Raw genomic sequence first — 21,736 nt, forward strand, 5'->3', positions numbered from 1 at the left:
GATCATGAATTAGATTGGCTCATTTAAACGTGTTTAAACAACCTTCCATCACTCAGATAAAGCCCACTTGAATTGCCATGTATTATATATTTTATATATTATTGGATCCTATTTGCTACAGTTTTGTTAAAAAAATTTGCATTTGGCCGGGCGTAGTGGCTCACGCCTGTAATCCCAGCACTTTGAGAGGCCGAGGCAGGGGGATCACAAGGTCAAGAGATCGAGACCATCCTGGTCAACATGGTGAAACCCCGTCTCTACTAAAAATACAAAACATTAGCTGGGCATGGTAGCACATGCCTGTAATCCCAGCTACTCAGGAGGCTGAGGCAGGAGAATTGCCTGAACCCAGGAGGTGGAGGTTGCAGTGAGCCGAGATTGCACCATTGCACTCCAGCCTGGGTAACAAGAGCGAAAGTCCGTCTCAAAAAAAAAAATTTGCATTTGTGCTCATAAGGAATATTGTCTTATGATTTTATTTTCTTATAATGCTTTTTTCTGGTTTAGGTATCAAGGTGATATTGGCTTCATGGAATGAATTGGGAAGTATTTCTTCCTATTCACGTTTCTGGGGATGTGTTCAGTGGCTGACATCTATAATCCCCGTGCTTTGGAAGGCCATGATGGGAGAATCACTTGAGCTCAGGATTTTGAGACCAGCCTGGGCAACACAACAAGACCACATCTCTAAATAGCTGAGTGTGGTGGCACATGCCTGTATTCCCAGCTATTTGGAAGGCTAAGGTGGAAAGATCACTTGAACCGAGGGGTTCAAGGCTGCAGTGAGCTATGATCATACCACTGTACTCCAAGCTGGGTGACAGAGACCCTATCTCTAAAAAATACCAAAAAAAAAAAAAAAATTTTTTTTTAAATTCTAGGAGTGTTTTTGCACAATTTGCATTTTTAAAAAAATGTTATATAGAATTCACTGTTGAGGCCATCTGCTCCTACATTTTTTTGAGGGAAAGGTTTTTAATTACAAATTCAATTTCCTTTTTTTTTTTTTTTTTTTTTTTTTTTTTGATGAGTTTTACTCTTGTTGCCCAGGCTGGACCTCAATAGCACAGCCTTGGCCCACTGCAACGTCAAGCGATTCTCCTGCCTCAGCCTCCCAAGTAGCTGGCATTATTGCCTGGCTAATTTTTGTATTTTTAGTAGAAACAGGGTTTCACCAGGTTGGCCAGCCTGGTCTTGAACTCTTAACCTCAGGTGATCTGCCTGCCTCAGCCTCCCAAAGTGCTGGGATTACAGGTGTGAGCCACCACACCCAGCCTCAATTTCTTTAATATGTATAGAACTTTTCTGATTATTTCTTTGCAAATGAGTTTTGGTAGTCTGTGTCTTTCAAGGAATTTGTTCATTTCACCTAAGTTCTTGAATTTATTAGCATTAAGTTGTTTATAATATCCTCTAATCATTTTAATAGCTGTAAAATCTGCAGTGATATCCCCTCTCTGATTTCTGAAATTGGTAATTGTTGTCTTTGTGTGTGTGTGTGTGTGTGTGTCTCCTTGTCAGTCTGGCTATTAAAAGGTCTGTCAGTTTTATTGATATTCTCAAAGAACCAGCTTTTGTTTTCACCCATTTTTCATTGTTTTTCTGTTATCTACTTCTTTTATTTCCACTCTGATCTTTATTATTTCCTTCCTTTTGCTTACTTTGGGGTTCATTTGCTTTTTGTTTTTTCTCTAGTTTCTTAAGATGGAAGCTCAAGTCATTGATTTGAGACTTTTTTTCTAGTACGGGAGTTTCATGACATTAAGTAAATACTTTGGGGAAAACTTATGTCAAAAATTCTTGTAAGCTATGTTTTCATTTTCATGCAAAATGCATTCTAATTCCCCTTTTGATTTCTTCTCTGAACCAGGGGTTGTTTAGAACAATATTATTTAGTTTCCAAATATTTGGACATTTTCCAGAAGAGCATGTTACTGATTTCTAATTGAATTCAGTTGTGGTCACAGAACATAGTTTGTATGCCCTGAATCCTTTTAATTTTATTGAAACTTTTTTGTGGCCAATAATATGGTCTCTCTTGGCAAGTGTCCCCTGTACACTTGAAGAGAATGTATATTCTGCTGTTAGATGAATTATGCTGTAAATACCAGTAGGTCAGATTGGTTGATAGTGTTGAGCAGATCTTCTGTATTCTTACTAATTTTTTGACTACTAATTTATCAACTAATAAGAAAGGAGTATTGAAATCTCTGCCTATAATTTTGCATTTGTCTGTTTCTCCTCACGGTTCTATCAGGTCTTGCTTCCTGTGTTTTGAAGCTCTGTTATTGTGCATATAGATGCTTAGAATGGCTATGTCTTTTTTATTGATATGTCCTTCTTTTATCCCTGATTAATTTTCTTTACTATAAAATCTACTTTGTCTGATATAGTCACTCCAGCTTTCTTTTAACTAGTGTTGGCATTATGTAAGTTTTCCTATCGTTTTACTTTATTTGTATCCATATTTAAAGTTGATTTCTTATAGGCAGCATATAGTTGGGTGTTGGTTTTTTTTTTTTTTTTTTTTTTTTGAGACAGAGTCTTGCTCTGTCACCCAGGCTGGAGTGCAGTGGCACAATCTCAGCTTATGCTGCAATCTCCACCTCCCAGGTTCAAGTGATTCTTCCGCCTCAGCCTCCCAACTGGCTGGAACTACAGGCATGTGCCACCATGCCTGGCTAATTTTTCATGTTTTTAGTAGAGACGGGGTTTCACTGTGTGCCAGGATGGTCTTGATCTCCTGAGCTCATGATCTGCCTGCCTTGGCCTCCAAAAGTGCTGGGATTATAGGCATGAGCTACTGTGCCGGCTGGGTGTTGCTTTTTATCCAATATGACAATCTCTGCTTTTCAATTTGGGTTAGACCATTTGCATTTAATATAATTATTATGGTTAGGTTTAAATCTACCCTTTTGCTTTTGTTTTCTGTTTGTCTCATACATTTTTTTCCCCTTTCCTCTTTTTCTTTCTTCTTTTAGTTTTTTTTTTTTCTTTTCTTTTCTTTTCTTTTTTTTTTTTTTTTTTTTTTTTTGAGACAAGGTCTTGCTCTATTGCCCAGGCTGGAGTGCAGTGGCACAATCTCAACTCACTGCAACCTCCACCTCCCAGGTTCAAGCGATTCTTGTGCCTCAGCCTCCCAAATAGCTGGGACTACAGGTATGCATCACTATGCCTGGCTAAGTTGTGTATTTTTAGTAGAGGTGGGGTTTCACCATGTTGCCCAGGCTGGTCTCAAACTACTGACCTCAAGTGATCTGCCCACCTCGGCCTCCCAAAGTGCTGGGATTACAGGTGCGAGCCACCATGCCTGGCTGAGATTAAGCAATTTTTATGATTTCATTTTATATTCTTTTTCAGCTTAGTTTCTATAACTCTTCATATGTTTAGTCGTTGTTTTAGAGTTTATTGAATACATCTTTAATTTACGACAGTCTCCCTTCATATTGTGTTACGTAACACTTCCATTTCCTCTCACTCCATCTTTATGCTATTGTTGTCGTACATTTTAATTCTCCTTACATAAACTCCATAATGGATTTAGTTTTTTTGTTTAACAGTCAGTTATTTTTAAGAGATTTATTTATATTGTTTTTATTTATTTTGAGACAGAGTCTCACTCTGTCAGCCAGGCTAGAGTGCAATGGCATGATCTAGGCTCACCACAACTTCCGCCTCCTGGGTTCAAATGATTCTTGTGCCTCAGCCTCCCAAAGTAGCTGGGACTACAGGCATGTACCACCCCACTTGGCTAATTTTTGTACTTTTGGTAGAGACAAGGTTTTACCTTGTTGGCCAGGCTGGTCTCAAACTCCTGGCCTCAAGGGGTCTGCCCACCTCAGCCTCCCGAAGTGTTGGGATTACAGGCATGAGCCACAGGGCCCAGCCTATTTTTAAGATATTTAAATTTAAAAATTGTATATACCCAAGTAGTTAATATGTCCAGTCATTTCTTTCTATAGGCATATTTTTAAAATCTAGTGTCATTTTCTTTCTACCTAAAGAAATTTTTTTACATTTCTTTTACTGCAGGTCTGGTTAATTCTTTCAGCTCTTCTATGTCTAAAAAAAATCTATTTTTTCCTTCACTTAAAAAGAATCCTTTTGCTGGGTATAGAATTCTATAGTGACCATTTTTTGTTTTCAGTATTTCAAGGATGGTACCCCTCTGTTTTCTTGCTTTTTCATTACCAGTGAGAAATCTGTCACCCTTATGTTTTATTCTCTTTATATAACATGGCTTTGTTCTCTGGCTGTTTTTAGGGTTTTCTCTATCACTGGTGTTTCTCTCTCTCTCTCTTTCTCTCCTCTCACTCTCTCATCCAGGATGGAATGCAGTGGCACAATCTCAGCTCACTATAACCTCCACCTCCTGAGCTCAAGTGATCCTCTGACCTCAGCCTTCCAAATGGCTGGGACCACAGGCATACGCTACTACACGTGGCTAATCTGTCACTAGTTTTGATCAATTTGGTTATGACGTGCCTTGGTGTGTTTTTCTTCATGTTGCTTGGTTCTTTGGGTTCCTTGGGTCTATGAGTATTGTTTTTGTAAAGTTTGGGAAAATTTTGGCAATTATCTCTTCAGTATTTTTTCCTCCTTCCTCTGTCTCCTCTTATTTAGTGATTCCGATCACATGTATATTAGGTTACTTGAAGTTGTCCCACAGTTTATTCATGCTCTGTTCTTTTTCTCTTTTATTCCCCTCTGTGTTTCATTTTTGATAGTTGCTATTGTTACATCTTCAAGTTCACTAATCTTTTCTTCTGCCATATATAATCTGTTATTAATTTCATCCAGTAAAGTTTTATTTCAGTCATTGTGATTTTCTTATCTTTTTTTTTTTTTTTCCCCCAAGATGGAGTCTTGCTCTGTGGCCCAGGCTGGAGTGCAGTGGTGCAATCTTGGCTCACTACAACCTCCACCTCCTGGGTTCAAGTGATTCTCCTACCTTAGCCTCCTGAGTAGCTGGAACTACAGGCATGTGCCACCACACCAGCTAATTTTTTAAAATTTTTTATTTTTTTAGTAGAGACAGGTTTTCACCATGTTGGCCGGGCTGGTCTTGAACTTTTGACCTCAGGCGATCTGCCTGCCTCAGCCTCTCAAAGTGCTGGCATTACAGGCATGAGCCACTGCACCTGGCTGGTTTTCATATCTAAAAGTTTAACTTGGATCTCTTATTTTTCCACGTGTCTATATAACATGTTTATTTGTTAGCGTCATAGAAATATAGTCTAGGCAATAACATTATAACGTTTAATGTCTTTGTTCTTTCTGCTATTTGTGTCAGTTTAGAGTAGGCTTTAGTAGATTACATTTTCTTTTTATTATGGATATATTTTCCTCCTCCTTTGAAAACATGATAATTTTTTGTTCAATGCCAGACATTGTGAATTTTACTTTGTTGGGTGCAGATATTTTTGTATTCCTATAAATATTCTTGGGTTTTGTTCTGGGAAACAGTTGAGTTCATTGGGAATAGTTCCTGTTAGGTCTTGTTTTTAGATTTGTTAGGTTGTATCAAAGCAGTGTTTAGGGCTAATTGTACTCCACTCCTAAAGGAAGACTCTTCTCAATACTCTACCCTATGACCCCAAGAACTGTGGCATTTTTCACTCTATCTTGGTAGAAATGGACACTATTCCTTGCCCTGGATGAGTTCTGGCTACCGTTTGCTTTAATGCTTTTTGTTGATTCTTATTCCCCGGCCTTGGGCTTTCGGTAGTTTCCTCACATGCATGCACTGATCAGTGTGGTACTGAATTCTTGTCGTCGTCGTCGTTGTTTTGGAGATAGACTCTCACAGTGTTGCCTCTGCTGGTCTCAAACTCTTGGTCTCAAGTGGTCCTCCTGCTTTGGTCTCCCAGAGTCCTCGGATTACAGGCATGAGCCATCGTGCCTGGCCTGTACTTAAGTCTTGAAGGGCACCCTCCACAGAGCTCTGTAGTTTTTGTGACATTCTTTCCACTCCCATGCTCTTGTGAGATAACTCCAGCTGCCTTGGTCTTCCTAGACTCTCAGCCCCATCTCTTCATCTCAGACAGTCCATCAGCCTCCAGCTTGGTTCCCCCTCCCTGTACCAGGGCAGGTTGGAAGCAGCAAATAAGGGTAAGGTTAGGTTTTGATGGCTTTGGGGTATAGCATGAAAGGGTCAGGACTCCATCCCATATGTCAAAACTGTATTTCAAATTGATGGAGATGACTTGAGCTAGTCCTTGATGAATATGTTAAGCGCTGAGTGCTGAATAGGGGGTTTTAATTTGCTGCTTCTGACCTTGCTACCAACCCACAGATCAATGAGGAAGTTTCTCTTCATGACTGCGTGTCCTCACCAGTAAAATCAGTGGGTCTTGATACTGATTGACTGCTGACTTCTATCAATTGCCAGAGATGGTTTCTCTGGAAAGGCTCTAGGGTAAGCAAGTGACAGCATGGTACAGTACAAGTTTTTCCCCCTTGCTTCAAATTAATTTTTCTGTAGAGCAGAGGGAGCAGGGAGCTAGGCCTCTATTCTCATGATTTGGTGATGACACCAAGCTGTGGGTGAAGGAGAACTGATTGATAGGTAGTCAGTCTAGGACTCTGCTTCTTAAAATGTGATCCCCCGACTGGCAGCAGTGGCATCACCTGGGGTTTTCCTTGAACTGCCGACTGTCAGACTCCATTCTAGATCTACCGTCAGATCTGCACTGTGACAAGAACCCTAGGTGCTTTAAAGTTTGAGGGAGCGCTGTTCTAAACGTCAGTGTCTTCATGTGCCCTCTAGTGGCTATCCAGCAACTTGCAGGGAGCTTTAAAATGTTTTCTCGTTTTAGGACATTTGCACAGAACTGCCGAAACATTGAACATTTAAACCTCAATGGATGCACAAAAATCACAGACAGGTAAGTAATGAAGATTAATTGGGGACTCAGTAGTCATGGGGAGAGTGAAGGGAGAGAAACATGGTTGAAAATGTCTTTAGTGCGCCTGCTCTTTTTCAGCACGTGTTACAGCCTTAGCAGATTCTGTTCCAAGCTGAAACATCTGGATCTGACCTCCTGTGTGTCTATTACAAACAGCTCCTTGAAGGGGATCAGGTAGGAGTACCCGCTGTTTGTGGTCAGGAGAAATACCCAAAGCTATGAACATTCTGGAAGCCTTCCTAATTGTCACATTGAAGTGAGAAATAGGTGATTCCAAGAGGTCCCAGGCATGGTCTCTCCTGAATTTCTTGTGAGGTAGTAAACTCAGAGTTAGTCATGAACTGTCTAAAGGAGAGACCGCACATAAGTTTTTGTTTCTTGTTTTCTCAGTGAGGGCTGCCGAAACCTGGAATACCTGAACCTCTCTTGGTGTGACCAGATCACAAAGGATGGCATCGAGGCCCTGGTGCGAGGTTGTCGAGGCCTGAAAGCCCTGCTCCTGAGGGGCTGCACACAGGTACCAGAGCGTAGATACAGCTGTGTGTGTTACGTGTTGGGGGTGTGCGCACATCATCGGGGAAGTTGCTTTTGCGTTTTTCTTGCTGTCCCACTGTTCCCGCACCTGGATTCCAGCTGTCTTTTGTTTTCTCTGTCCACTCAGTTAGAAGATGAAGCTCTGAAACACATTCAGAATTACTGCCATGAGCTTGTGAGCCTCAATCTACAGTCCTGCTCAGTAAGTGGCACGCCTTTCCTCAACACCATCTGCTCTGTGCTCTCCCAAAGCAGTGTGCCCCGAGCCTCCCTGCAGCCCTCCAGGCAGCTGAGACGGGCTGTGTTGCCACACCCGGATTTTTCATCCTGAGTTTCTATATGACCTCCCAATTTGTCACAAGATAGAAGAACAGCAGCAACCAAAAGGAATCATCCTTAATACAAAGCCACTGACATTGCCCCTGAAAATAACATAGACCAGATGTGATTTTGTTGAATCGAGTATTAGGGACACTATCCAGGAATGTTGTGAACTCGTCACTAAATAGTTGTAACACCTGAACAATTCATGCTAAGATCTCAGTGTCTTTTTCTTTTTAACTTATAAATTGAGGATGATGACTCCTCTCACGTTGTTTCCGTGGATAAAATGAAATAACACATGTGAAAATGCTTTAAAAAATAAAATGCACCTGGCAGGGGAGATGCTGTGATCAGGAAGGTGGCTTTCCCAGGGCGAGACTTATCCACTGCACTCCGGATGAGCTGACCCCTGGATTTCCCCAAATGTGGGAAACTCGACTGCATAACTTGTGGTAGTGGGGGGCTGCGTTTGCGCTCTCCCCTGGTTAAAAAATAGTAAAAAAAAAAAAATAAAACGCATATGCAGGAGCAAGATAGCGTTTTCATCAGGTTATTAGCCTATCAAAAACTGCTGGACCTTCTCCACTGCCCTTGCAAATATTGATAACGAAGAGGATGTTTGCTACTTCCTCCCAGGTTTTCAAGGGAATGTAGATTTTGAGGAAGGTAAGGGAAACCCTGGCATTCGGCTTTAAATGAATATATTCTAAATCTTTAGAGTCGCTGATGGTGGGAAAAAAAAACAAACTATCTTCCGGACAAATGTTGACCTTATAACCTGGACTATTCAAAAATCGGACCTTGACTTATGTGTAGGACAGCACTGGCAGATGGCTTGAAGTATAATATAGATGTGCCTGTGGATTGCTATATCGATGAGTCTGTTTAAATGAACATACTATTTTGAATCTTCATGGCCAAATTCATAAAATTCTAAGGTATTAATAATTTCATGATTTAATTTTCCTATTGTCTAAAACATTTGATGAAATATAAATATACATATATATTATAAATATCTAAAGCATTAATCTGCAGAAATCCAACCAAATATTAATAAGTCACCCAAAAGGTGACATTAACTAGGAAAGTCTCGTAAGTTCTTTAATCAGATTTTTAAATTATGCATTTATGAATTTTATGAAAATTCTATATTTTGATGACTCTAGTGAGGGAGAAATGGAATTTTAAACTTTTATTCTCCATTCCTAATAACAAAAGATCTTACTTTTTCCTGGATGCATGTATCTTATCTAAAATTGCTAGAATATTTTAAAGCTGTGCAGAGATGAACACAAGTACGTGTCTACTTATTTTGTTGAAGTTATCTGGATAAAATGCTAGTAATCACCACAATTACTCACACCGCAGCAGGTCTTTTTCTGCTGCTCCTGTCCGAGTACCGTGGGCACCTTGTGACGTTTCTTTCTGTGCTGCCTTTCCTCAGCGCATCACGGATGAGGGGGTGGTGCAGCTCTGCAGGGGCTGTCACCGGCTGCAGGCCCTCTGCCTTTCGGGTTGCAGCAACCTCACAGACGCCTCTCTTACAGCCCTGGGTTTGAACTGCCCACGACTGCAGTGAGTACACCACACTTTTTGCTTTGCAGCTGAGTTTGGCTGAGTTAACCAAGAGGGCTTCCGGCAGGAGAGGACAGGCTTGCCAGGTAGTGGTGGCGGAGGCAGCAGTTGTGTGTTGCTGGCTTTTGTTGGGCAAATTGGGGTGGGACAGTGTGTAAATCTAGTTCACTGTGGGAGGTACTGGGAGAGTATAACGTGTCTACCACAAGTGAATGCAAACCTTGCTTTCTTAATGAATGTTCACCTCATCCTACTATTTCTTTTTTTTTTGAGACGGAGTTTCGCTCTTGTTACCCAAGCTGGGGTGCAATGGCGCGATCTCGGCTCACCGCAACCTCCGCCTCCTGGGTTCAGGCAATTCTCCTGCCTCAGCCTCCTGAGTAGCTGGGATTACAGGCACGCGCCACCACGCCCAGCTAATTTTTTGTATTTTTAGTAGAGACGGGGTTTCACCATGTTGACCAGGTTGGTCTTGATCTCTCGACCTCGTGATCCACCCGCCTCGGCCTCCCAAAGTGCTGGGATTACAGGCTTGAGCCACCGCGCCCGGCCATCCTGCTATTTCTTTAAGCATCCGAGTGAGCACATAGTGAGCAGAGCGATAGCCTCACATACAAAGGACAAGAGCTTCTCCTCTAGACCTGCTGCCAGACGGACAGAATGGGGGAATATCACCCTTCTTACTTAGCTTCTTCCCCAGTAGGGAAAAAGGATTTGTTTTTAACAAATAATAATTTAGGCTGGCCACGGTGGCTTACGCCTGTAATCCCACACTTTGGGAGGCTAAGGTGGATGGATCGCCTGAGGTCAGGAGTTCAATACCAGCCTGGCCAACATGGTGAAACCCCATCTCTACTAAAAATACAAAAATTAGCTGGGTGTGGTGGCAGGCACCTGTAATTCCAGCTACTTAGGAAGCTGAAGCAGGAGAATTGCTTGAACCCAGGAGGTGGAGGTTGAAGTGAAAGATCATGCCACTGCGCTCTAGCGTGGGCGACAGAGTGAGACCCCATCTCAAAAAACAAATAATTTATATTCTGATCCTCAAGGTAATAGATTATCATTACCAGCTATGAATATTAAAAATAGTAGCAGTAATAGTTTGACCTCAGAATCAGCAACCTTAAATTCTATCCAAGCGGCAGAAAAAAATGATACTTTTTTTTTTTTTTTTTTTTGAGACAGAGTTTCACTACTGTTGCCCAGGCTGGAGTGCAGTGGCGCCATCTCGGCTCACCACAACCTCCGCCTCCCGGGTTCAAGCGATTCTCCTGCCTCAGCCTTCAGAGTTAGCTTGGACTACAGGCATGCGCCACCACACCCAGTTAATTTTGTATTTTTAGTAGAGACGGGATTTCTCCATGTTGGTCAGGCTGGTTCCTGACCTCCCGACCTCAGGTGATCCGCCCCCCTCAGCCTCCCAAAGTGCTGAGGTTACAGGTGTGAGCCACTGTGCCCAGCCAAAAGAAAAGATACTTTTTAGAAATCTCTACTTTCCAATGAAACTGACCCATCCCCATGCTCACATCAGTTCTATATCTTTTAAGAATTATGTATTTCTCCTTTCACCAATTTTTTTTTACTGTTATAGAGGAGGTTCTATATCATTTAGATATTTCCACTTAGAAGGAGGAATTTGGATGATCAAAACTGGTCAGAAAGGAGGTCAAAATTATTACTGTAAGAGAGTATTTACCTTAGAAATGTTATTCATGCATCCATCCCTATTAAGCATGGGTAATTGAGAATTAACTTATTTTTCATTGTCTACAAATTTTAAAAATTTCCTTTAGGGTACCTGAGAATTTCCATAAATGCAGTAAATCTCAAGATTATTTTGTTGAGGAAAAAGCTCATCTTAAATGTGTTTAAAAAGTGAACAAGGCTGGGTGCGGTGGCTCATGCCAGTAATCCTGGCACTTTGGGAGGCTGAGGTGGGAGGATCACCTAAGGTCAGGAGTTTGAGACCAGCCTGGCCAACAAGGTGAAACCCCTTTTCTTATAAAAATACAAAAATCAGCTGGGCATGTTGGCAGGCACCTGTAGTCCTAGCTACTTGGGAGGCTGAGGCAGGAGAATCGCTTGAACCTGGAAGGCAGAGGCTGCGGATGAGCCAGGATCCTGCCACTGCACTCCAGCCTGGGCGGCAGTGTGAGACTCCGTTTCAAAAAAAAAAAACACCCCACAAATATTAGAATAATACTTAAAAACAACATGCTGGTATAGCAGGAAGATTCCTGGATTTACTCTGAAGTTTGGAACTGTGGGGCCTTGAGCCGGTCACATTCCCTAAGGGCTGTTAACGGAAGCAAGAGCACGTCAAAGAACAGAAAAGACTCGCGCGTGCATCAGAAAGTATGTGTTTCCATTATTCACCAGCTGGTACCTTTTTCTCCCCTATATACTTTCTCCCCAGAATTTTGGAGGCTGCCCGATGCTCCCACTTGACTGACGCAGGTTTTACACTTTTAGCTCGGGTAAGGCATAGATTTAAAGAATAAAACCAAACTGTAATTCACCTCCCGAATTCCAAGTGACTTGGAGTGGTTTTGGGTGTGCAAAAAACTACCTTCAGAAAAGACAGGCACAAAGTAGAGCCGAGCCCCCGGGGTGCATACTGCAGGTTTTCTAGTTAGCCAGAAATCTAGGGACATCCTGTGGAGGGTTCTGTAAGGGGCCTGGGCCTCACGCTTGCTCAGGTGGGTCAGGTGGGACAAGTCTCCTCCTGGCAGGAGACTCATTTCCTCACATGGACCCCAACGTGGCCTCTCAGCAGTGCCCCCTAACTGGGCTGTACTCTGCCCTTTGTCCTGCGAATGCTGACCACTGGGGGCCCCTCTGGACCTGCTGCCAGGAGCCCATGTCCTCCTGGGACTGTTGATGCCCTCTGCCACCTCCACCCAACCCCACAGTGTGGCTTAGTGCCCCACATCTCCAGGCCCTCTCAGAGCCAGGTCTGTGGCTAAAATATCCCCACTGATGTCTGTGAGCACTGGGATGGTTGTAAACAACTCTCTTTCCTGGCCGAGGGAAGGAAATGCAGCCAGAGGCAGCCCTGTTCCCAGTTCCAAAGCACTGTGGTTCAAAAGGCAGCTGCTCAGAAGTGCTAGTTTACTGGGTGACTTTAGAAACAGAGCATACTTCTTAATGGATGAGAATAAGGACACTGGGCCAGTACTCAGAGGGACAGGGCAAGCCACCACTGGCTCACATGTGGGGTCTGTCTTGTGGACTCTTCCAGAATTGCCATGAATTGGAGAAGATGGATCTTGAAGAATGCATCCTGGTGAGTGGACCCATGACAGCCCTGCAGGGCAGCCTGCTCCCCAGTCACTGCCGGCCGGTGCGGCCCACCCAGAGACATCCCGAGCCTCCTGGAGCAGCTGGGGTGGCAGGGCTTGGAAACCTGAAAGGCCGTGGCAGTGGATGTGTGAGCTTTTGGCTCTGCTCAGTCACCAGACTGAACTACAGACGAGAACAGGATAGCTCCATAAATAAGCTTGCATGTCCAGTGATGGGGTGACTGCAAAGAGGAGAGTCCTGGGAACGCTCCTTGCCCGCTCCCTCTTTGTCCCTTGCCCTAAGCCCCCTTACGGCACCAGAAGAGAGACCAAAGAACATCTCTAGACACGCTGGTGAAGAGAGGAGCTCCCAGCCCCGGAGTGTTTGAGATGAGTTTTTAATTCTCTTTTACACCTTTTGATTCTCATGTTCAGGAGAAGCCAGGATTAGGTATTAAGTTCTGGTGTGGAAGCCACACTGACACAGCGTGTTTCTCTCCAGATAACCGACAGCACGCTCATCCAGCTCTCCATTCACTGTCCCAAACTGCAAGCCCTGGTAAGTCTGAGTTTCTGTGACATTATTCACCTGTTAGAGGTGGGAGCCCTCCTACCACAGCAAGAAGCTGTTTGGGTTCTCTTTCCGTACGGCATCATCTCTGTTGATTTCAAAGATCAATAGATCTGGGTTAACTTGGGAGGCAAGGTAGCTAACTGATGACTGCTTTCATTGAATGTACAGTTTTAAGATTCTCCTGCTCCCCACAAAAAAAATGTCCGGATTCAGTGGCTTCATTGGAGAATTCTACCAAACATTTAAGAAATTAGCGTCTTTTTTTTTTTTTTTTTTTTTTTTAAGACAGGGTCTCACTCTGTCGCCCACGGTGGAGGGCAGTGTCACGATCTCAGCTCACCGCAACCTCCACCTCCCAGGTCCAAGCGATTCTCCTGCCTCAGCCTGGCGAGTAGCTGGGATCACAAACACGTGCCACCACACCCAGCTAATTTTTGTATTTTTGGTAGAGACAGGGTTTCACCATGTTGGCCAGGCTGGTCTTAAACTCCTGACTTCAAATGATCTGCCTGCCTCTTCGACCTCCCAAAATGCTGGGATTACAGGTGTGACCCACTGTGCCTGGCATGAATTAACATCAATTCTATACACTCTTTTCGAAAATAGACAATAAAACATTTTATAACTCATTTTTATTTTATGTTTTTGAGACAGTTTTTCTCTGTCACCCAGGCTGGACTGCAGTGGCACGATCCTGGCTTACTACAATCTCTACCTCCTGGGTTCAAGCTATTCTCCTGCCTCAGCCTCCCGAGTAGCTGGCATTACAGGTGTGCACCACCATGCCCAGCTATTTTTGTATTTTTAGTAGAGATGGGGTTTCACCATGTTGGCCTGGCTGGTCTTGAATTCCTGACCTCAAGTGATCCACCTGCCTTGGCCTCCCAAAACAACTTTTTTTGTTGTTAATGAGGCCAGTAATACCATCTTATCAAAACCAAACAAAATTGTACCCCAAAAAAAACTCTACAGACTGATATTCCTCATATAGAAGCAAGTATCTATAACAAAATATTAGCAAATAGAATGTAGCAATATATAGAAATAATTAAGCAAATAGAATGTAGCAATATATAGAAATAATTATAACACCATGGCCAACCAGGGTTTCGTCCAGAGACACAAGTGTAGTTTAATGTTTGAAAACTGGCTGATGTAATCAACCATGTAAAGAAGAAAAGTTACATGATCACATCAACTAATGCAGAAAAAGAATTTGACAAAATTCAAAAGGAAAAAATGTTAATTTACAAAAGTACCACGAATATAAGGGAAAAATGCCCAGTTGCCATGTTGCCTACACAGGGATAACCACTATGGCCAATTTCTGTCTTTCTCAAGAAATTCTTTTTGCAAAGAAAAGTGATTCTTTCTCTGTCCCTCTCCTCCCTGTCTCTTTCATGCACACACATCCACACCACATCCCTGGGAGCCCAAGACACCTGCTGATGGGAGTTTAAAGCACCTCTGCCTCCCACTCTGCATGTTCTGTCCCGCCACCTTAACCCGCTCCGAGTCAGAAATGTTATAGAAGCTGCTTACTTCGAGAATGCCTCCCCGCCAGGGATGAGTGACTGCATGAAAGGAGAAAAGCTTTAAGGCCAGCCTGAGCTGGGTATAACTAGCAAGTCTCAATGTTTTTGAGCCACAATGCTACCATCTTTAAAAAGAGAATAATACCTACTTTACAGGATTGGCCCGAACCAGACAGCTGTGACTATTGCCTATGTTGTTAGTGTTCATATAGAAGGCCCGCTGCTGTAGGAACTGTGTTGGCAGCGGATTTTCCTGTTAGAACAGGTCAAGCACCCTCTGATTTTCTTTAAATCAGTTTTTAAAATTTCAATGTGTACTTGCATATGCCAGTACATAAGTTTTTCTTTTCTTTTCTTTTTTTTTTTTTTTTTTTTTTGAGATGGAGCCTTCCTCTGTCACCCAGGCTAGAGTACAGTGGTGCAATCTTGGCTCACTGCAAACTCCACCTCCTGGGTTCAAGCTATTCTTCTGCCTCAGCCTTCTGAGTAGCTGGGATTATAGGTGCCCCCCACTGTGCCCAGCTAATTTTTGTATTTTTTTAGTAGAGATGGGGTTTCGCCATGTTGTCCAGGCTGGTCTTGAACTCCTGAACGCGATCCACCTGCCTCTGCCTCCCAAAGTGCTGGGATTACAGGTGTGAGCCACCATGCCTGGCGTACAAGTTTTTCAATTAATACAACAGTATATCCTGAGTCTCATATATTACTGCTAACTTCTTGATTTCTGAATTTCCCTGTATTAAAACAGTGGAGAAACTGGCAATCATACACTATCCCTATCATCCTCTTTCTCCAATCTGTGTTTATAAATATACAGATATGTATGTGTGAATCTACATGTAAATAAAATGAAATAGGCCCAGCACGGTGGCTCATGCCTGTAATCCCAGCACTTTGGGAGGCTGAGGCAGGTGGATCACCTGGAGTCAGGAGTTCGAGACCAGCATGACCAACATGGAGAAACTCCATCTCTACTAAAAATACAAAATTAGCTGGTGTGGTGCCACATGCCTGTAATCCCAGCTACTTGGGAGGCTGAGGCAGAAGAATCGCTTGAACCCAGGAGGTAGAGGTTGCGGTGAGCCAAGATTGCGCCATTGCACTCCAGCCTGGGCAACAAGAGTGAAACTCCATCTCAAAAATATAAATAAATAAAATATATACATAGGGAGACACTTTTTTCTGGTTCCATTTTATTATAAATAATCAAAATTCTATTTTTTTATTCCCCAATTTTAAACAGCCTCCTAAAGAACCATAATGAAGTTCTGGCTTTACTCCTAAGTCAGTTATAAAAGCTAAAAACCAGTGAACAGCATTGATTACATATATACCATTTGATGTTAACCATGTGGAGGGATTCAATTTGTGAGAAAGTAAACATATTCCATATTGTTAAGATCAAGCTCAGAGAAGAATCTTTGAAGCATCAAGTTCCAATACAGTTTCTCTCCTCTAGCTTCCCTTCCCTCAAGGTTGTACTCTGCTGCCTAGTTGACAGAGCAAGTAGTTCTAGTTTCTAGTTTGGGGCTGTTACAACCAGTATTGGTTATGTCTTGGATTTTTTATTTTTCAGGAATAGCTTATACCATCCGCTCAGGTCTCCCCACCAGGACTTGCCCAGTCCTAACTCTCAGGCATCTCCTTGCTTCATAGACTGCAGTAGCCATCCACTTGCTCTAAACTGAATCCACTTCTGCACTAAAACATTTGGCAGTCAGAGTGGTTTATCTCTTCAGTTTTAACTTTACTGAAGTAAAATATACATGCAGAAAAGTACATTTATCATTGGTGTATAGACCAGTGCAGTTCCATAAACTGAATACACCCTGATCAAAGGTCAACATTATTCTGACCCCGGAAAGCCCCTTTCTGCTCCCTTTCAATTACTGATCCTCCAAAAGTCATGACTTCCAAATCACATATATTAGTTTTACCTCTTTTTGTATTTTATTTAAATGATGTGAATGGAATGGTGTATACTCATTCGGTTTCCTTATCCATATTGTCACATGTAGTTGTGTATTGTTCATTCTCATTGCTTTATAGAATGGATACACTGTGATTTCTTTATCCTTTCTACTTTCGACTGTTTGAGCACTGCATCTAGTTTGGGGCTATTACAGCCAGTATTCCTGTTTTTTTGATTAACACATGTATGCATTTCAGTCAGAAACATTGAAATAACTCCTGCAGCCTATGAGACTTACAATTGCTCCACATCCACACCAACATTTATTTTCCATCTTTTTTGAAGAACAATTGTAACATCCCATTGTCTTTACAGCTCTTCTCACTGACCTTGGAACCAGAACGATGTAACCTACACAACTCGGTGATCTGGTCTTTACGTCCCCAATTCCATCTGCATCTAATGCGTCCTCCTACTTCCCACTTATTAGATGTTGATCTTCTTCCTAAACACAGTGCTTGCCATTCTCCTGCTCCCCTGGGCCTTGCACACAATAAACTTTTGCTCTTTCCTAGGATTAGCTCCTAACCCTTCAAAATATCAACTCAGTGGTCTTCTCAGGACGAATCCTGCTATCATATGCTCTCAAAGCACCTCAGCTTCAGTTTAAAGCTTAATTAGCATTATTTGGTTTTCTAGACTCTCCAGTCTGGGCTCCACCAGTGCAGAAAAGTATACTTTTACTCATGATTGCATACTTGGGGGCTCATGTATTTGAAAGAACAAATGAACAAATGGGATGTTGACACAGTACTTGTGCCTCTCTTAGTTTTCATGCTGGGGTGAATCTTACATTTGACATGCATTGGGGCAAACTGTCAGGTCTGAAACTTTTTGATATGGAGAACTTAAAGGGAATTACACAAATGTCATTTGGCTATATAATCATCTGAATCTATCTTCTGCAACCAAGATAAGTTAGTAATTCAGATCACACTGTTCAAGGTGTATTTGATTTATACACCTTGCAGAGTGTTCAATACATCTGTGGGGCACAGCTGTTAGTGCAATTTTCTAAATGAACAAGGACATGAGATGCATTCATTTCACTGGCATCCCCTCAGATGGCGAACTGGCCAATAAAATGGCTCTCAAGGGGGCAAACTCTGAAATTTCCCCTGAAAATTTTATTTCCATCTTTACACAATTAGAAGAGAGAAGCCACTCCCAGTGCAGCAAACCCATGACCAAAGGCTTTGTGTTTGGTCCTCACTGCCTAATGTCTCAGTCTGTTTTATGCTGCTACCAGACTGGATAATTTATAATGAACAGAAACTTCTTATAATTCTAAAGTCCAGACGGGCATCTGCTGAGAGCATTCTTACTGTGTCATCCCATGGCAGAAGAGCAAAAAGGCTAGCTGCCAGCGTTTTTTAGGACTTGAGCCTTGGAACAAGGGTCCTGCAAGCATTTACTCATTTCTCTCTATTTCAGAGCCTGTCCCACTGTGAACTCATCACAGATGATGGGATCCTGCACCTGAGCAACAGCACCTGTGGCCATGAGAGGTTGCGGGTACTGGAGCTGGACAACTGCCTCCTCATCACTGATGTGGCCCTGGAACACCTAGAGAACTGCCGAGGCCTGGAGCGCCTTGAGCTGTATGACTGCCAGCAGGTTACCCGTGCAGGCATCAAGCGGATGCGGGTAGGTGTGGGGCAGGGGAGTCAGTCACACCTGACATTTCTAAGCAACAAAGGAGAACATCAAGAATCAGGCCAGGTGCAGTGGCTCATGCCTATAATCTCAACACTGGAAAGCCAAGGTGGGTAGATCATTTGAGGTCAGAAAAGACCAGCCTGTCCAAAATGGCGAAACCCCATTTCTGTTAAAAAATAAATAAAAAATAAAAAAATTAGCCAGGCGTGGTGGTGGGCACCTGTAATCCCAGCTGCTTGGGAGGCTGAGGCAGGAGAATCACGAACCTGGGAGTCAGACGTTGCCCAGATCGCACCACTGCACTCCGGCCTGGGCCACAGAGTGAGACTCTATCTAAAAAAAAAAAAAAAATCCATTTTCTGTTACGCAAACTGATCTGGTGTAATAGCGTCACCTTAGATGTCTTCAAAATGTTCTTGCTTAGACTTCACCCTGGAAGATTCAACCCAAATGGGTCCGGTCTGAGTGGAGATTTCACATAGTCTGGTGATCAGAGCCCTTAGAAGAAAGCCTATGTTGGGCCAGGCGCAGTGGCTCATGCCTGTAATCCCAGCACTTTGGGAGGCCAAGGCAGGCAGATCATGAGGGTCAGGAGTTCCAGACCAGCCTGACCAACACAGTGAAACCCCATCTTTACTAAAAATACAAAGATCAGCTGTGCATGGTTGCTGCCTACTCAGGAGGCTGAGGCAGGAGACTCTTGAACCCAGGAGGCAGAGGTTGCAGTGAGACAAGTTTGCACCACTGCACTCCAGCATCAGGGGTAAGAGCCGAGAAGAGGAAAGGAAAAAAAAAAAAAAAAAAAAAAAAAAAAAAAAAAAAAAGAAGCCTATGTTGAAGGCAAGCAGTTAAGTAATTTAAGGTCTTTATGAGTAGGAGGTAGAACTATCTTGGCTAATTTCCAGGTAAGATGGCTTAACAGATTTTGTTTTTTGTGTTTGAGACGTCTTGCTCTGTCGCTTAGGCTGGATTACAGTGGCATGATCTCAGCTCACTGCAATCTCCACCTCCTGGGTTCAAGCAATTCTTCTGCCACTTGAGTAGCTGGATTACAGGCGTGAGCCACAACGCTGGCTAACTTTTCTATTTTTAGTAGAAATGGGGTCTTACCATCTTGGCCAGGCTGGTCTTGAACTCCTGACCTCATGATCTGCCTGCCTCGGCCTCCCAAAGTCCTGGATTACAGGCATGAGCCACTGCCCTGGCCTCACCTATATTCTTGAGTACATTTTAAGTTTAGGCAACTGTATTTATGCCCCAAAACAGCCCCATCCAGGGTGCTACAGCTGTAGAGAACATTCACTTAGTTTGCAAACAGGGCTGGTTACTACCCCTGGGTGGAAATATATCAATGTATATCAACTCAAGTGTTTTCAGTTATTCTTAGAAGGTACTATTGGGGGGCAGAGGGTAGTGGGAGTAACAGGAGTAGCTCTAATCTATAGCATAAATTCTATTTGAACTGACTTATTAAGGTGAAGATTTTTAATGGAGGACTATAGGCTTTTCTAGAATTATGACCATAATCCTAAAAATGCCAGTGTAAACACTTTTTTTCTTCATCCTTCCAGGCTCAGCTCCCTCATGTCAAAGTCCACGCCTACTTCGCTCCCGTCACCCCACCGACAGCAGTGGCAGGAAGTGGACAGCGACTGTGCAGGTGCTGTGTCATTCTCTGACAGCAGCTGCCTGAGCCCAAGGGGTGATGAGGCATCCTTTCCTCTAGAAGACGCGAGTCTTCCTGACCTACTCCATCACCCAATCTGTTGATTCTCCATTGGGAAAGGCATTTACAGGTAAAAGACTTCTGTATGGATTGCAGTAACTCTGGTGATAGTTTTCACCTTTATTCTGCTGTGAATCAATCAAAGCCTTGTGTCAGTTAACACGTGGCAAGTGGTCTCAATGCAGCCAGGACCATGCCAGAAACCTGGATCTCTTAAGAGATGGGTACCTACCTAGGTACTAAAGTCCTACCCTTGGCATTCTCAGCATTCCTCAAGCAGACCATCAGTGTTAGCACAAACTGAGCAGAAAAAATAAGCTGTTGATTTTCTACCTGATACTTAAGCCAGTGGCCTACTTTAATTCACAATTTCATTTTGATTAGCAGAACTTTTCCACTTTGAAGATAAAATAGCAACTTTATCAAAGTGACTGTACTGCAAATTCATAATGCCTGATAGTTTTATATGTAGAGACTTATGTGGAAGGCATGTTAATAGGTTTCCATGAGACACCAAAGAAAAGAGGACTCTATACTGGGTGGAGCAGGGTCTTCACCTTTCTGTTTGTCAACCTGTCATATACACCTCCAGGGACCAAACACAAAAGCAGCTCAGAGTCTGTGTTGCCTGACTGTAAAGTAGAAGCTCTGGTGTATGCTACAGCACATCATGCATTTTTATGACAGGAAAAAAGCTAATTATGTCCACACCTCTCTAAAACTGGGGGGACCTTAAAGAATTAGGCTTAAGTTAACTGTAATATAATCAATTAAAAGTAATGAATGGATGCATGTAAAATGGATGTGATTTTTGTTTTTCAAGTTTATTTTGAAATCTTAGGAATCAGGTTACATCATAACTACTCAAAAGTTTTACAAACTTAAAACTCAGATCAGTTAAGTGTTGGTACCTTTTAGACTCATAAAATTGAATAAACCATTGCAATGCTTTAAAAAAAATTAAGTCAGAGGGTTTTATTGCTATGATTTTATGGCAGACACATCCAGGGAAAACCGTTTTCCAAATTCACACCTTCCTGATGTCATCTGAAATCTGGTTAAGATGACCCTACTCTTTACTGTGGTTGATTCTTGCTCCACACTGTCCACATTTATGATCTTTATTAAGAACCTATCGCCACCTTCATTGTAAATGTAGGTGTTCATGGTGGCCAGCCCTTCCTAACAACCACTCCCCCAAAATGAAGAGCCAGGAGCTCATGAGAAACTTAAGTGAAACAGCAAAGGCAAGACATTTTCCCATGACTGGCAATACCTTTATTAGATACACAGTTCTGTAAGTATTTTTAAGGATGTTACCTCAGCTGCATTCTAGGAAAAGAAAAGAAAGCAGATATATTTATCTTCCCATAGATGGACTTGGCAAGATTATCAGAGTAAGCCTTAAAGTCATTTTATTGCCTATGATATTTTCCAGTATTCCTTGGTCTAAAAATTTTGTGGATACCATAGCAGTTACTTAAATATACATTTATACCCATTGTTGTGGAGATTGGGGAGGAGGACTGATGCAGGAAGCAACTTCAGTAAATGAGCATATAACAGACTTGCTTCAGTGATTATGAATTAGAGTTTTGTTTAAAAAATTAACAAGGCTAGGCGCACGGTGGCTCACACGTGTAAT

General features: G+C 42.6%; 1 protein-coding gene and 1 non-coding gene across 7 annotated transcripts in view; both read left to right on the plus strand.

Moving 5' to 3' along the window:
• FBXL2 (F-box and leucine rich repeat protein 2) overlaps positions 1 to 21,736 on the plus strand; it is a 112,883-nt gene that overhangs the window by 66,614 nt on the left and 24,533 nt on the right. For 2 of the 6 annotated variants that reach the window (XM_010341544.1, XM_003930917.3), the window contains exons 6-15: positions 6,819 to 6,887; positions 6,987 to 7,082; positions 7,299 to 7,425; positions 7,570 to 7,644; positions 9,214 to 9,344; positions 11,761 to 11,821; positions 12,586 to 12,630; positions 13,128 to 13,184; positions 18,141 to 18,353; positions 19,937 to 21,051. In XM_010341544.1, coding sequence (XP_010339846.1) covers positions 6,819 to 6,887; positions 6,987 to 7,082; positions 7,299 to 7,425; positions 7,570 to 7,644; positions 9,214 to 9,344; positions 11,761 to 11,821; positions 12,586 to 12,630; positions 13,128 to 13,184; positions 18,141 to 18,353; positions 19,937 to 20,044 — 982 coding nt within the window. In that variant the 3' untranslated portion in view covers positions 20,045 to 21,051. Of the gene's footprint in view, positions 1 to 6,329; positions 6,419 to 6,818; positions 6,888 to 6,967; positions 7,083 to 7,298; positions 7,426 to 7,569; positions 7,645 to 9,213; positions 9,345 to 11,760; positions 11,822 to 12,585; positions 12,631 to 13,060; positions 13,185 to 18,140; positions 18,354 to 19,936; positions 21,052 to 21,736 lie in introns of those variants that run through there. The other 4 variants (XM_039461871.2, XR_745273.3, XM_039461870.1 and 1 more) reach the window with 4 other exon arrangements.
• LOC120360855 (U1 spliceosomal RNA) lies at positions 8,088 to 8,250 on the plus strand. The gene has a single exon (XR_005577258.1). It is a non-coding gene; the product is annotated as a U1 spliceosomal RNA (small nuclear RNA).

Source organism: Saimiri boliviensis, chromosome 9 (assembly GCF_048565385.1).
Source record: "Saimiri boliviensis isolate mSaiBol1 chromosome 9, mSaiBol1.pri, whole genome shotgun sequence".
Lineage (NCBI taxonomy): Eukaryota > Metazoa > Chordata > Mammalia > Primates > Cebidae > Saimiri > Saimiri boliviensis.